This window comes from Epinephelus lanceolatus, chromosome 7 (assembly GCF_041903045.1).
Source record: "Epinephelus lanceolatus isolate andai-2023 chromosome 7, ASM4190304v1, whole genome shotgun sequence".
In the NCBI taxonomy this organism is placed as follows: domain Eukaryota; kingdom Metazoa; phylum Chordata; class Actinopteri; order Perciformes; family Serranidae; genus Epinephelus; species Epinephelus lanceolatus.
The window spans coordinates 17,245,704-17,262,055 of NC_135740.1; the positions used below are offsets into that span (position 1 = coordinate 17,245,704).

The 16,352-nt window shown below is 42.2% G+C and overlaps 1 protein-coding gene across 1 annotated transcript; it reads right to left on the reverse strand.

Moving 5' to 3' along the window:
* Positions 1–9,841: 9,841 nt before the first annotated feature.
* On the reverse strand, positions 9,842–16,123 carry nek12 (NIMA-related kinase 12). The gene is made up of 2 exons (XM_033633844.2): positions 14,830–16,123; positions 9,842–10,677 (listed from the first exon to the last, which is right to left on the reverse strand). The coding sequence occupies exons 1-2, from the start codon at positions 15,962–15,964 to the stop codon at positions 10,469–10,471; spliced, it is 1,344 nt and encodes a 447-aa protein (XP_033489735.1). The 5' UTR covers positions 15,965–16,123; the 3' UTR covers positions 9,842–10,468.
* Positions 16,124–16,352: the final 229 nt, after the last annotated feature.

Consider the following 16,352-nt stretch of genomic DNA (forward strand, 5'->3'; position numbering starts at 1 on the left):
TTGATGTGTTGTTTGACCATGTCCTGAATGTAAGATGAGCCTGAGCCATACACAGCACTGTAGGCAAATACCAGGGTCTTAAATCAGATTTGAGTGGCCACCAGAAGTCACTGCAGGGTGCGGAGGAGCGGGTTAAGATGAGAGCTAAAGAGAGAACTTGAAATCCTGCCTACTTTCTCACCTTTGCACAGCTGTCCAATGACACAGTACCTGCAGCCCTATCAGATTGCACAGGTAGTCCATCTCCTCCAGGATGGCACATTCGTACGTGCAGTTGCAAGATGGTTTGCTGTGTCTCCCAGCACAGTCTCAAGAGCATGGAGGAAAAACCAGGAGACCGGCCGGTACACTAGGAGAGCTGGACATGGCCCTAGAAGGGCGTCAACCCAACAGCAGAACCGGTATCTGCTCCTTTGTGCGAGGAAGAACAGGAGGAGTACTGCCAGAGCTCTACAAAATGACCTCCAGCAGGCTACTGGTGTGCATGTTTCTGACCAGACTGTCAGAAACAGACTCAATGAGGGTGGCATCAGGGCCTGGCGTCCTCTAGTGGGACCTGTGCTCACAGCCCCCACCGTGCAGCTCGATTGACGTTCACCAGAGAACACCAGAATTGGCAGGTCTGCCATTGGCGCCCTGTTCTCTTCACAGATGAGAACAGGTTCATACTGAGCACATGTGACAGGCATGAAAGAGTCTGAGGACGCCGTGGTGAATGTTATGCTGCCTGTAACATCATCCAGCATGACCGGTTTGGTGGTGGGTCAGTGATGGTCTGGGGAGGCATGTTCTTGGAGGGTCAAACCGACCTCCATGTCATAGCCAGTGGTACCCTGACTGCTGTTAGGTACCAGTATGCAGTGGGCCCTGGGTTCCTCCTGGTGCAGAACAATACCCGGCCTCATGTGGCCAGAATGTGTAGACAGCTCCTGGATGAGGAAGGCATTGATGCCACTGACTGGCCCTCTTGTTCCACTGACCTAAATCCAATTGAGCAGCTATGGGACATTATGTATCAGTGCATCCAATGCTGCCAAGTACCACCATAGACTGTCCAGGAGCTCACCAATGCCCTTACCCAGGTCTAGGAGGAGATCCCCCAGGACACCATCCGCTGACTCATCAGGAGCATGCCTTTATCCATGCTGGTAGCATGTTTTCCCAAACTGTAACAACTTTGGTGATTGCGTTCCATCTACTGCCATCGTCAGGTCAATTTTTTTTATATAGTTTACAACTAAATGCAAGGCCTCCAGGAGCAAACAAGGCTTTGAAGCCAAATTTGACACAGCAGCCAAACCATGTAATTACAATTTCCAGGTCCCTCACGTGATGCTATTGGGCCAAAAAATACTTTTGTTGCTGTAGATTTATAATGTGAAGGAGACATCTGTAAATCAGTGGATACATTTTGAAAGTCTAGAAGAGCCGCACAATTAAATAATTTTATCCCCACTGAAGTCATTGAAGTGCCAAACCGGAAGTAAGCCACTCAGCCGGTGGGAGTCTCATATGTGATTTGCTTTGATGCAGAAGATCCGGGTAATTCTATGTCCAGGATGACGAAGCTGAACTGGGCAAGTTTGATAGGATTGAATTGGACCCTGCCTCCAACACTGTATCCAGTTTTCTTTATGCATCCATGCTAAATACTTGCAAAGCTAATGGCATTCCCATCAACCTCCGCTGTACTTTGCTAACCTAAGATATTGTTAGTGATGGTCTGAAATGAATGAACAAATCTTTTTGAACGACTCTTTTAACTGTCCGATATGTACCAGGTCAGCCCATCGAACGTCCAGGTTCTCATGACGACCTCCTCCCACTCGCAGTTACTGTAGGGTACCACTCGCACAGCCTGTAAGTGAACGTGATGCGTTTGAATCAGACTCCAGTTCAGACAGCCTACAGCTGCCTGAGGTGGGGGACTTGAGTTACATGACTTGACTCGAGTCCGACTCGAGTGGCAAATCATAGGACTTGAGACTTGCTTGACTAACACTGATGAAAGATTCAACTTGACTTTGACTTGGTATTCATGACTTGAGACTTTACTTTGACTTGAAACAGATGACTTGAAAGGACTTGAATTTTTTATTCAATATTTGTATTTTTCTAGATATTGAGAATTATATTTTCTTTTTAAAATACGATGACAGATATATCACAATGGAGGAGGACCCATCAGCTGATATTCGTGCCCACGCTACCACTACCTCCTGCCCGCAGCTCTCCTCAGAGGAATGGCAGTATGTACAGCGGCATCATGAGCTTCACCGTGTGATTTTATTCAGTTCTATCTGCATGATACACGTGAGTTAGGTTTTTAACTCATTAGTGGTGAAAGTGCTTCGCCACCAGCGACACACTGTCAGCGAGGTTTTTTGATGGTCCCCTGTTCCTGCTCAGCTCGCATTTGGGAATTGTAACCGTGCGTTATTATGTCAGCTGCTCTCTCACAGCAGCAGCTACAGTATCTCATGTGAGTAGATTCTTTCACCCTGACCAGAGGGCTCGAAGCAGGAGAGGAAGTATTTAAATCCTTTAGTAAAATAACTAATACCACCTGTAAAAATACTCTGTTACAAGTAAAAGTCCTGCATTTAAAATACTACTTCAGTAAAAGTATGTAAGTATAATCAGGAAACAGTATTACAAGTAAAAGTACTGTTGTCAACAACTGTGTATGATCTCATTAGATGATTGTGACTCATGCATTAATGTAAAAGCAGGATTTTACTGTTGTAGCTGGTTGAGGTGGAGCTCATTTTGAACTATTGATTATTTACATGATGTGTTAATCTGCTGATTATTTTCTTCGTTATTGATTGTTTGGTTTGTAAAAGCTCTGGAAATAATGAGAGATAAGATAGTGTCACACTTACAGTGCCCAAAGCGACACCTTTATAATGTTTGTTTTGTCCAACCAACAGATCAAACCTCAACATCAAACTCAAAAAAAAAGAAAAAAAGATGCTCACATTTGTGAAGCTGGAACCGTGAAATGGTTTTGCTTTAAAAATGACTTACGATTATCAAAATGGTGGCAAGTTTATTTTCTCTCAGTTCAATAACTGATTCAGCTGTACATTTTTATATGTTGTGCAAAATCTTAATTTGTAAACTAACTAGAGTAGAGGGCGGCACGGTGGTGTGGTGGTTAGCACTGTCGCCTCACAGCGAGAGGGTTGCCCGTTCGATCCCAGGTGTGGGAGCCCTTCTGTGCGGAGTTTGCATGTTCTCCCCGTGTCAGCGTGGGTTCTCTCCGGGCACTCCAAAAACATGCAGGTTGGGGACTAGGTTAATTGATAACTCTAAGGTGTGAATGTGAGTGTGAATAGTTGTTTGTCTCTATGTGTCAGCCCTGCGATAGTCTGGCGACTACCCCGCCTCTCGCCCGATGTCAGCTGGGATAGGCTCCAGCCCCCCTGCGACCCTCAAGAGGATGAAGCAGTTAGAAGATGAATGAATGAATGAATAAATGAATGAACTAGAGTAGAGGTAGACAGTGGAATGAGAAGAAAAGACTCAGATTTGTACTTACAGTACCTGAGTAAATGTATTTAATTACATTCCACCATTGGGTGCAGTTTATGATATATTATTTTTATAAGTTTGTGAGTTTGATCTGACCAGTGACTTAACTCGACTTGCTTGACTTGTTGCAAGGACTCGACTTGCTTGATTTTCACCACAGTGACTTGAGACTTACTTGAGGCCTGAAGGTCATGACTTGAGACTTGCTTATGACTTGCACATGTGTGACGTACCCACATAGCTACACTGACTGAAGGAGACCGAGTAAACCATTCTCACGAAGTGAGACATACCCTGCTGCACAGAAAAAGTGAGAAACGGATGCCGTCAGGTCATGTTTCTGTGCTTAGAGCAAACATTATATAACATTATAGGTGCTGCGCAGTGATGGGTCGGGTCCGGGCATTTTTAGGCAATTCTCAGCAACTTCTGGAACCTAAGACGGTCATCTACCGCTCTGAGCTAATTGGCAAGTAGCAACTCAACAGTGGCTTCACAAATTGAGTAAGCCATTCACTGTTGTGTAGGAAAGCAGCCATCCGTGCATGGAAAGGCAGATTTGAAACCACTGTAAAAAATTCAGTTATTAAGACAAAAATCTGAAAATACACATATTGCATCTAGACAGCATGGAGATGTTGGTAATTTGTTTGTAACAATGATTGATTTGCTCCATAAGTGAAAAACTGATGTTTAAAATTGCCATTTTTACAGTGACTCCAATTGTTCACATTAGAGCAAAATTCAAAATGCTGTCAAAAATTCAGTTTTTGAGATAAAAGTCTGAAATTTGCCACACATCATCTACCATGACTCTCGAATTTTGTCATTTTTTTCATGAACATTGAAGATTTATTTAGCAAGAATTTGCATGTATATGTTTACAGTACCGTTTACAGTCAAACATTTTGATGCACTGTAGGCTAAATTTTTGATAAATCAAAAATCTGAGAAACGTAGTTTTTGTAGGACAGTCTGAAGATGCTCTGTAGCAAGTTTGGTGTCAATTGAGCAAAAATTGTGGAGATAGGTTTAAGAAGTTGTTTTTTTTTTTTTTTTGAAAAAAACAGTGATGAACTTCATAATTTTTAATAGGTTTAAATGTACAAAAGTTTCTTCAGTACTGGGGCTACAGTTTGATGAAAGTTGTGAAGTTGTAGCACGTATGGTTGATTTGTTATGAATTTTGAACTTTAGACGCTTGCTGTAGCGCCACCATCAGGACTATTGGCTTGAGTTTACAGCTGAGGATATCTGGCATGAGACTGGACCTTTGTGCAAAGTTTGGTGAGTTTTCACCCATGGGAAGTATGATTTCCTCGGAAGAAGAAAGAAGAATAATAATAAAGATAACTTATCAGAAGTTAGATGCTTGACTAGACACAATGAAACATTATTTTGTATTAGTACTCCCCTGTTGCTCGGAATAATGTTACATTCCACAGATGCTATTACAGCTGTAAGCTCGCCACTTTAACAGCCTGCTAGAGGTCATGTTGTCACAGGAAAGAGGACCGCTGGTGTCGGAGGAAGACACAAACAAACCGAGAGACACTGCAGACACTGACACAATTCTGGGCTGTACGTAGAGGAGCTAGAGGAAGATGGTGTTCCTGAGGAGCCGGTGCTCTGACAAATAGAGCTGCCCGTGGCATAGGCAGTATAGGCGAATGCTAAGAGCGCCGCCATCAAATGGGGGAAGAAAAAAAAACATCAAAACGTTTATCTTTTACTATTTTTCACTAATACTATTACTATAATTATTATTTTATTAAATACTGAATAAGGCCACAACAACATAACTACATAGCAAAGCCTACTAAATCACAGAAAGGCCTTTATTTCTGCACCCCCCTCCCCAGCTTGTCACACTTTACCTGCTCTCTGGGGGAGATGGGTGAGTTATCTGACGTCACGTGAACCCTGAAACATGCTGGAAACAAAGCTCTCTGGTGCTCACTCAACTACCACTAAACTACTGAGAGGGGTTTATGTGGAGAGAAAGGAAAGGTAAACAAAACGACAACAAATCTGTCTTGAAATCAGCAGGAGGAGAGCTAGTTATTGTTACCTCCAAGCAGCTGGTGGCCGTGTCAAACAGCTCATGGAGGTTGCACTGTTTTTAGTTTATAATCAATTCCCAAATCACGATGTTTGACAAATTTGGGCCCAGACCCTTAGAAAAATTCCATGATTTCCTAAGAAGAGTGACTGTTTAAATGTGTATTTGTTTAGTAGATGAGGATACCTAAAAGTTAAAAAGACCTGTCTGATTAAAAAATCCAAAGGCTCCCAGTTAAAGTGGGTAAATAAAAATGAGTACACTGTCTTGTGTAACTGTAGGAGTCACACTCAGTCATACCGAAAGTGCTGTGTCATTTTATTGAATTACCAAACATTCAAAGTGCTTTGAATTGACTGAAAAGTGGCCTTTTCAAGAATCAAACAAGCCTTTATCAGTGAAAAATCTCACACTGAAGTGAAATGTTGAAGAGAGATAAGATAAAGCTTGATAAGACATAATCGAATGTATTATTTCTTCTAAATGCATCTGTGAGATCTTTGTGACTCATACTGTGTGTGATGTGGGGGATTCAGCTGCAACGTTTTGCAGCTGTCATGGAAGTGATTGTGGTGTATTTGTCACTAACACCATCAGTGTGCTGGTGTGAATTTGTAGGAATTCAGGGTGATCATCAGTGTTCTTCCGACAACTTTAGGGGAATCTTTGCATTCAGGGAAAGTGACTGAAAAATGACAGTTAAGAAATACAACTGTTTGTCTGCAGTCACAATTCTCAGACCAATGTCCACCACCTGTTCTCAACTCAAATGTGTACATGTCATAGGGTCAAATATACAGCAGTAATATGTGTTACAAAGGCAAATGTACATATTAAGTATTATAATTCCACAGAATTTGTTTCAGTTGCTATTACCTGACACACTTAGGCCTCCATAGTCAATATGTGGAACATCTGATACTCAGTTTCTGTACCCCTACGATCACCTTTGGGGGTACCCCACCTATTAAAGGGGTGTCTCCTGCCTTACCTCTCCCCTTTTGCTGTTGTACTCCATTGGAAGAGATAAGTGACTTTGCTCTTGTAGTAATTTCCGTGTTTTAGCGCTGGTAAGCTACGTTTTTAAGTACATTTAATGCTAACATATTCCTGTGTCACTTCATTTGTGTAGGGGCTCGAGTTATAGGGTCGTAATTGACGGAGGATTTTGTTTTTACCTCTTGCTGTCAGGTATGTTTCTATGTTTTATCGTACTGAACTGAATGTAACATGGCCGCCCCTTTTGCTGTTGTGCTCCATGGGAGAGGGGCTCGAGTTATATGGTTGTAATTGATGGAGGATTTTGATTTAACCTCTTGCTGTTAGTTGTCAGGAATACATGGAGATTGTCTCCAAAGATATCCACGGTCTAGGCCTCTGCATATCAACACAACCCAACATGTACATGCTGTTTGCTTTAATGGTGATGTTGAGTTAACACGTGTTGGTTAGACGGTTGTTAGTCCATTCAGAGACCTGGTAGAGCTCGGAGCCAGCTGCTTAAAAGTGTCAGGGTTACATATGTTATGGTACTGATGCCCTAAAGCCCCCCTCTTGGCCCTGTTGAGTAATCAGTCCATGGTGATGGCTGCAGACAAACACAAATGCTTGCACGGTGCTTGTTAACATGAACCAGTGACCTCACCATCACAAACCGATTACTAAGGATGTGCGCAGTTGGATTTTCTGCTCATGCGGGAAACATTTTACTTGGTTTTGAAAAGGAAAAGTTAGTTACCCCTGCAGTGATGTGTGCAGTCTACACTAATGGAAAGATGAAGGTGCGTGTGTTTGATCTCTCAAAATGGGACCTGCATGTTGCTAGTAGGTGTCATGCAAGTGGGTGAACCTGAGACTGCTGAATGCGCGCGCGGAAAAACTTTGGTCAACTCTTGAGAGATCGTGTGTTGATAAAATCTGAATTGTGCATTTCCGTTGAGACGACATTTAACCTTGAGCTTGGCACATTCAAAGCTTAACCTCAGTACAGTAAAGAAATGTGACTGAAAGCGTAGGACCTGGCAAAGCATAATTTTTGTGAAGTCTGCTTCACACCTTACCAGTCTGCTGTCTCACAAAGTGCATGCAAGTAAATGCTTACTAGCTGACAATGAGAGTGATAACCTGTGTGTCCGTGTGTGTATGTGTGTGTGTGTGTGTGTGTGGTGAGAATGTGTACAGGGTCGGAGAGTACTTTTCTGAAACAAATAAGCTTTAAAGGCCAACAATTTTATTCCCGATAATGTAACTACAAGGTCATTTTAAGGATAAGAACTTCAAAGGATGAAGGGAAGGGCAAATCAGTGTGTAGAGATAACGTACAATGATGACAAAGGAAGGCCGCGAGCCGCGTTGAGTTTCCTCTGCTGAATTTGTATTATCTAATCACTAATGCGAGTAGAAAAGGGACTTACTGGGATACAAGACACAAAATTAGTTAGTTAGTGAGATCTCTATAACTTACTGCACTTTTGAAGTCTTTCTTTGAGTCAACAAGTGGCTCCATTAAAAACATAAAGTTGAAAATTAGACCTGAACAAATGAATAGAGAAAAAAAAACAAATGCCAATGCTTCTATATTGAGCACAAGCGGTCACTGATTCATGAATGGGAAGATTTTGTGAATCCTCAAAGCTCAATTCTGAGGCCGTTCTGTAAATTGTTTTCTAATGAATACTAAGTATAGCAACTTCTGATCAACCCATATCAATTGCCCTTAATGGTCCGACAAGTTGTCGGAGTAAGCATGAAGCCCACACTGTAACTAACTGCACTCCCTGAAGAAATATTATCATAGTTTTGGAAAAATGAAATAGTGATTCCAGAGAGAAGCAGACAGAGGGGTCTACAGTCTGTGTTTGAAGGATATATCCAGGACGTCAAACTGACTCAGCAGCAACAACAGGTTAAAAAGACAAAGATAGTTAGAAGCTAAAGCCGAACTATAGGCTACAGATCACAGTGTAAAAGTGAACCTCCACAGACAATGAATATAAAGGGAAACTTTGCTGATTTTGAACCAGCTGTGTGGCATCGCAGTGTGTGCAGATGAACGGTGGTTGGCTTCGCCCCGGTGCCACCGCCAGGAGCTCCAATGGAAGTCACTGTTCTTATGCACACAATGCGATGCCACACAGCAGGTTGAATATCAGCAAAGTTTCCCTGCTTCCCTTCACTGGTTCCTGTACAGCAGGGTCAGTCTTTTTTTCAGTATTATAATCATTAAAAAACAACAGCAGCATGTGTATACATTCAGTAGGCTATATCTTCAGTAGCTAGATAGCTAACTACACTTTTCAGGGTTTGATTTTGGTTTTGGAACAGGGAAGATACCTCCAACCTCTCCAGGTAACGAGTATCATTAATACACAATGTGCCCCAGGCACAACATTTAGCTCCAAATCCACAAAACCAGCCTGACAAAATCTGAACCGATTGCAATAGGGTCAATGGAGCACAGTTGTGATGTTATTGGACCCTGGTCTGAGCCGACTTGATGCTACGTTATGATTGGCCAGTCTATGTCCGGGGGCGGGACTTAGCAAAGGGTCAATTGCAGGCTTAAAATAACAACTTCTGTTTAGTTCCTACCTTTTCTGGTTTAAGTCCCACCCACTTTGAGTTTGAACCCCCGTCCATTGCGAGTAGAGATACGGATACAGATAATTTAGTTGCTCAAACAGACACATATACAGAAACAGATAATGAAGTACTCGCTCATTCCTGGTAAACATTAACAACTCTCCCTGAATCGAAAACTAGAGCGCTAATTCTCAAATTTGTGATGTCATCAAGGATAAAGTCTGGTGCTGCTCCATAGACAATGAACTGGGAAAGCACCCAGGGGAATGTCCTGTATATGGGTGCATTCTCTGCTTCAGAACTGAGAACGCTACGACAGAATAAGGGTGTTTTCATATTAGGTATAATTGATTCTTGCTGTGGATGAGTACAATCACAAAGCTAAATCTGGGTCTGTCGATGGCAGACTGCACTGCCGCCAACCTGTGTTTTCTATAGGAAGGCGCGCATACAGCTTTTATATGTATTTCTCTTCATACATATGCTTCTTCTTCTTGGTTCCTTTTTTTTTAATTTTAGATGTATTTAAGATGTTATCATACTGTAACATCTTTGCGGCAAGCTGCACACACCACATACTTCCTTTGAAGGCCTAGCTGCATGCAAAACTGTGTTTTTATCTCATTTTGAGGCAAAGATAAGCACTGAAAGGCTGTTTTATTTCAAATGTTATGTGATGACATGACAAAGAACACTGAAAGAGAAAGCTGAGAGAATAACATACAGTGTGAAGCATTAGGATATGTAATAGGTATGAAGAAAGTTATGAATCCAAATTAAAGATTTGAACCTCCTGCTGGTGCTTTTATATTTTTTAGTCATACTGTGATATATAAAATGTAGTTTACAAGTTAGTTGCTTTTTTTTTACTGAAGAATAAAAATAAAGTGATTTCAGATACTGTAAGAGCTTGAATACCAAATTTCCTATTTGTATTTTATAAAATAATCCGCTTACTCATTTATTCATCTTTACCAGCAGTCCTTATGACGCTAATCAGAAACCGCACTCAGGGACATCCACGTCACTTAACAGCCATTTGTAACAGCACACACTGAACAGGACTTCATTCATTCTCTCTAGCCCCACCAAGTGTTTTCAACGTCATCTAGCAGTAAACGTCTTATTTCAGCCCTATACTGTTCCTCAGACACTGAAGGCCTGGTGTCCTGGTGCAGAAAACACTTAATAAATAAGGCCTTTGTCAGATAAGTCATTGTTCCAGCTGTTAAGGTTCCTTTATTTCACATTGTGGTCTATTAAACTGTAAGAGTTTCTGATAGTTTTTTAGCCCTTTTCCTTCAGTGCTTTCAGTGTAATGGTCAATCCTCCAGCATCACAAAGCTGAAACTCCTCTTCTACCGCATCGTCACGGGGCTGCCGAAGAGCAGCACTGTGAACCGAGGCCACTTCATCCTCATATTCTTCTTCCACCTCAGCTTCCTCAAAGTCATCTGGATACTCTTGGTCTGAGACATCAGGAGCCTCCGGAAATACTGTAAGAGAGAAAGAGTTGTTGAAGGCTTTTGTTTTGATCATTCCTGTTTATATACATAACTACCTATTAAAACCTTGATTTGTAGCTGTATAGATGTATAGCTTTGGCGCTTATAGGTGCTTATCAGTCTCAGACAGTGAGAATAATATTAAACTATTCTCTTGATGTCTGGTAAAAAAAAGCACAAATGACTTTCTTGATAGAACATTTAAAGAGCCCCTCCAATGAAAATCAAGTTTCAACCTTTGTAATATGTTCATATTGAGTTTTTTTTAAATGCCATAAGACGCATCATGAGTCAAATAAGTAGTCAACACTGTGGCTGAGCATTCCCACTTTAAAACTGAGTGAACCAATAACACAAATTCAGACAGCGTAGGGTGTCAGAGAAGTTAGCTGGAGCTACTTATCAGTATTTTACAATCTAAGTTTAACTTTCACTTCAACTTCTACGAGCTGGTGATCAGGAACAAGGTCTATCTAACATTAACAGTGCCTGAAATTCATTTTTAAAAGGGGGGATGGGGCTTAATAACACTCACTACTACTTTGTTTTACTCATAGTTTTCACGAGACGTCACGTCCAGTAAGTTTTTAGCAGGTTTGTGGTTTGTTTTGTGAAAAATGCCGGGCAGTTGCCATTCAGTCGGATGCAGTGAACAGGCAAGGTTGTTCTTATACAGAGTTCTGTCTGAAAAAGAAAACCCAGAGAGGAGATTGGGGATTCGTGCTATTAGACATGCCTCTGTCCCCAGGGAGGGACAAGAATGGCAACCATCAAAGCACACACGTCTTTGCAGCGAACATTTCGTCAAAGGTGAGCTCAAGTAAACACTGAGCAATTTAGTTATTGTAGTTTTAGCGCTTTATGTAATCGTTCTGATATGGTTTGTTTTCATGTACCGACGTAACAACTCCAGTGGTCTTGACGAGTTAACGTTACACTAGCTAGATAAGTTATCTGGTTAAGAGGAATGTTCATTTTGAGTCTTAACAGCTAACAGCAGTTTTTGGAAGGAAGGGGGTGTTACCTGTCTCCAGGAATGATGGCATACACCTGACTAACTTAACACATAACTTATAACTTGAAAAATGTTGGACATAATCACTTTTTGTATCGTTAGAGGTACCAAATCTGATAACTCGTCGTCCCTTGACTGGGTACCATCTGTCTTGCAAAACAAGATGCTGTGAATGTCCTCCTAGAACTGTCATCATTGTCAGACGCTGAACCGGAGCCACCTACTGAGGATGGGCAACAGTGTGACAATAAATCATGCAAGGAAAAGATTACAAAGGGAATGTAATGACCTCAGAGAGGAAGACCATAGGCTGAAGGACATTATTAATTCGGGAACATTTGATAAACTGGCTTTTAAACAAGATGATAAAAAAGTGGAGGCAATGACTGGAATCCCCACATATTCCAAGTTACAGGTAGCTTTAACGTTAGTGATTTCATGTCTGCAAACTGGTACAAACCTCTCTCCCTTCCAACAACTGCTATTAACTATTGTGAAAAGCTGAAAATGAACCTTCCCTTTTCATTGGTTGTATCTTTAAGATATCAATTCCAGCTGCCAGCGGAATATTTAGAAGCACCATTGAATTGTTGAATGCAAAACTTCTTTAAGCACTTGTGTTTTGGCCAGATTAAGTTAAGCTGTCAATGCCCATGACATTTAGACAGCTCTTTCGTAAATGTGCCTGTATTATTGATTGCTTTGAGATTTTTATTGAAAAGCTGAAAGACCTAAGAGCAGGAGCACAGACATACTCAAATATGATGTAGCAGATTCAGTTGGTCTGTACAATGCTGAGCTTAAGATCCCAGCTTTTACTAAGGAGAAAAAGCAACTGGGTCTAGTGGAACTGGAGTCCACACGAGGATCAGTTAGGATCCATGTAGAGGGTAAAGCCCCCTTTCCACCAAACACTTTCGGTATGGTAACTGTGGAACCAAAAGTAACCCTTCAGACATGGTACATAGACCCTAGCGTTTCCACCGCAAACAGTTATTTTTCACGTGGGCGGGACTGTCGTCACTCACTGCTCCGTCCAGCATTCACTGTATTTCCTCATTACCGCTGACACAGAGGAAAGTCTGTATCTCATTTATCGTCCACAGAACAAGGCTCCACGCCGACATTTTCTGAACAAAATAAAATAGTCTGCAGTGAGAGTCTCTTAATGGGATATTTGAAAATAGCAGGTTTGTGCATTTAGTCCTTCTCAGGCAAGTTTAGGGTTTAGTGTTGCTAGAGCCAACAGGAACGACGCTGCACAACAATTTTTTTCTCAGAGGTTTAGAATATATGCAGTTCACATAACCTGGTCGAAATGACTATATATAAACGCTTGAAGATCCAGTCATTACTTAAAGTATATGTCATATAGAAACTTAAGTACTAGTCAAAGGTATCACAGTGACATTTAAGGTGTGCTGATTGACAAACGTTATCAACTCATACATTGAGTAATATTACAAGTTAATGTGACACCTTAAAAGTTGCCGGCAGTCGGCCCAGTGAATTAAGTTATTTTTTTTCTCAGACTCCAGCTGCTGCCGTACAGAACGGTTCCATTGGTGCCATCCACAACTTTTCACAGTGGAAATGGAAAAAAAGTGTACCGAACTTCCGAACCTAATATATATTTACTAAAGTGTAATGCAATTCACATACAAATGGAAGCTTTCTCATAGGCTTAGAATGATTTCTCTATATATACACAGGCAGGGCACGGTCTGCTGGAGGCTGCCCTCTTGCATCGCCATATTTGAATACAGTGGCCAAAAGGGATATACGCGCTTCGCCTTTCGCGTTTACCTAGAACTTGCTGTCACTGGAGACAGAGAAGGTGAACATCAATCCGGGGCGCTTCTGCATGAACCTGCTTTGTACTTCTATGATTCTGTCACACTTTAAATGGAGGACCACACATATGTTTTGCATATGTTATGAATATTGGCGTTGCTTATTCCAGGTGGAAAGAACTCTTGAGGGAGAAGGATTTCACAAGGGATGCGGAAGTCGCCTGCTTTCTGCTAGACAGGTAATTCAATCTGATATTTTAAAATCATTTTGTCTTCATGCTTGCAACTACTTTTCCCTCTCGTCTAAGTTCGAGTGAGGGCTAACATTACATTTACGTGCTAACGTTATCCTAGCCTTGACTACTGTTATCCCAGAGCTACAGCTAAATGGTTAGCCTAGCCTACAGCCTAATCTGTTGATTCATCTCGCGCTGCTGTGAAGGCTGCCATCCTCTCCTCCTCCTCTTCCCTCTGGGTAGCCGAGACACACCTCTTCGCCTGGCCGTTACTGCACCGCTTCTACCCCTACGCCCCCTTCCTCTCCCTGGTCTTCCTCCTCTTCCTCTCCCTCTTCCTCATCCTCTCCCTCTTCCTCCTCTCCCTGTGTCCTGTGGAAGAACACTCCGGAAACGCATATATTATAATTGTACCAACCTATATTTGCCGCACTGTGCCGTGACTATCACATAAAACATGTTATTTTAGCATTACTGTGCTAATGCTCCTTTTACCAAAACAATTAGAAATAAAACACTCTTAACATATATCTCACAGATAACCTATATCTCACTGGTAAGCTATAACATATTGTAACATGGTTTAGATTCCTAAATAAATATTCACCTCGTCGCTAGATACTCCTGAAAAACTCGAAAAACTCTGCTGTCTGCGTAAGGCTTTTTGTCCTATGAGGCCACTGTCACTTACCCGACGGGAGGAGTGAGTGAGTGAGCGCTGCAATCTAGAATTTGACCGCTGATGTCACTGTTACTCACCATTTTTACACACTGAGGCTTTAACTGAACTGAACCGTACTGTACTGCTCAGTGGAAATGGGGCTATAGAGACAACCATTCACGCTCACATTCACACCTACGGCCTTTTTTAGAGTCACCAGTTAACCTAACCTGCATGTCTTTGGACTGTGGGGTTAAGCTGGAGTACCCGGAGAGGGCCCATGCTGACACAAGGAGAGCATGCAGGCTCAATGGGGCCTTTTGCTGCTCTATTGAGGATTTTGAATGACAGGTTTGAATATTTTAACACTGTTAATAGTACTTTTACAAAGGATCTGACTGTTTCTTCTATCACTGATAACAAGATGTTTCACTTTACCTTCTACATTACAAATAGCTTCAGCAGAATCACTCCTTATGGGCGACGCCAAGTGTTCACTGCACTCCTCAAGAGAGGACAAACTTTCATCTTCATCAAAGTCCTCAGGATAGAGGCAGTCACAGTGGCTTTGTCCTCTATCACTCACATGATGTTCGTCCTCCAAATCACTGGAACTGGCCTCCGTGTTGTGCTCTTTTTCCTCCCAGAGGTGGGACTGACTGAGAACATCTGGCTGTAGTGTGGTGTCTGTGTTTTGCCCTTCTACATTATTGTCACAGCTCTTCCCTTCAGATACAGACACATTAACCCAGCCAGTCTCTGTGTGCTTGATAGACTCCAGGTGATGTTGCACATTAGCACTGTTGAGTACACAGGCAGCTGTTGGCCTGTTTTCTGGGTTGAGGCAGAGCATGCTCTGGATCAAAGAGGAGATGCTGTCGGAGTAGATGTTGGGCACGGGATCATACTCTCCTTTGGTGATCTTGTAGAACAGACTCAGGAGGTTTGTGGCTGCAAACGGAGGTCTGAGGGCACATACCTCATACAGCAGACAGCCAAGAGCCCAGATATCAGACTTGGAGCTGTATGGGACGTCCTGGCACAGCTCTGGACTGAGGTAGCTGGGTGTCCCAACACATGTGGAGGCCATGTCAGCTGTGTTGGTCATCACTCTGGATATCCCAAAGTCACCTAACTTCACCATGCCTTGCTTTGTCAGCAGTACATTGGATGTTTTGATGTCCCTGTGTAGTACCTTAGCTGTGTGTATATAATGTAAAGCCATAGCGACCTGTGCAAACCACCCCAGCACTGTATCCTCTGTGAAAAACTCCTCTGGTTTCCTCTCTTTCACTTTGTCATCTAATGTCCCACCATCGCAGTAGTTCATCACAATGTAAATGAATCCATCAGAGTTCACAAAGGCATCGCTGCATTTAACTATGTGAGGGTGCTCCAGCCTCCTAATGATCTCAGCCTCTTGGAGAATTGCCCTTTGTGTTTTTGCTCTCCTTGTATCCTCTACTTTTATCCTCTTCACCGCGTGCAGGCTCTTCTGCTCCACGTGCCTCATCAGGAACACTTCCGCCGATCCTCCCCTGCCCAAACACAACACCGTCTCATACTCCTCCATGTTTTGTCTGGAGCTTTTTTTAATGCTTGGGTCCTGACCTTTGAATCCACCCACTCCACTCAAGATGCTCAAGATGACTTTATACCGAGTTCACAGTGCTGGCTCATATCAGGAAAGGTTAATAAAAACAGTAAAAACAGTGACGAGGCGAGCAGCACCGCTGTCAATGTCAACATACCTCACCAAGCGTCTGTGTTCAGTTTCGTTGCCATAGTAACCACCTCGCTGTGACGCCCTAAAATCGGATAGGAGGAATAATAATAATGAATTGTTTTTTTTTCAGTAACGATAAAGTTAGTTAGTTATTAATGAAATAGTCGGCAATGACATCTTATCGATTTATCTTTGCAGCTCTATCACTGTATGAATTGCACTATGACTGTATTAT

Bases quoted from the DNA above. Each gene is read 5' to 3' on its own strand.
- nek12 (XM_033633844.2), bottom strand. From the start codon at position 15,964: ATGGAGGAGTATGAGACGGTGTTGTGTTTGGGCAGGGGAGGATCGGCG. The intron at 10,678-14,829 runs GTAAAGTGAAAC...TCTCTCTTACAG, and splicing joins AGCTATTTGTAATGTAGAAG to TATTTCCGGAGGCTCCTGAT.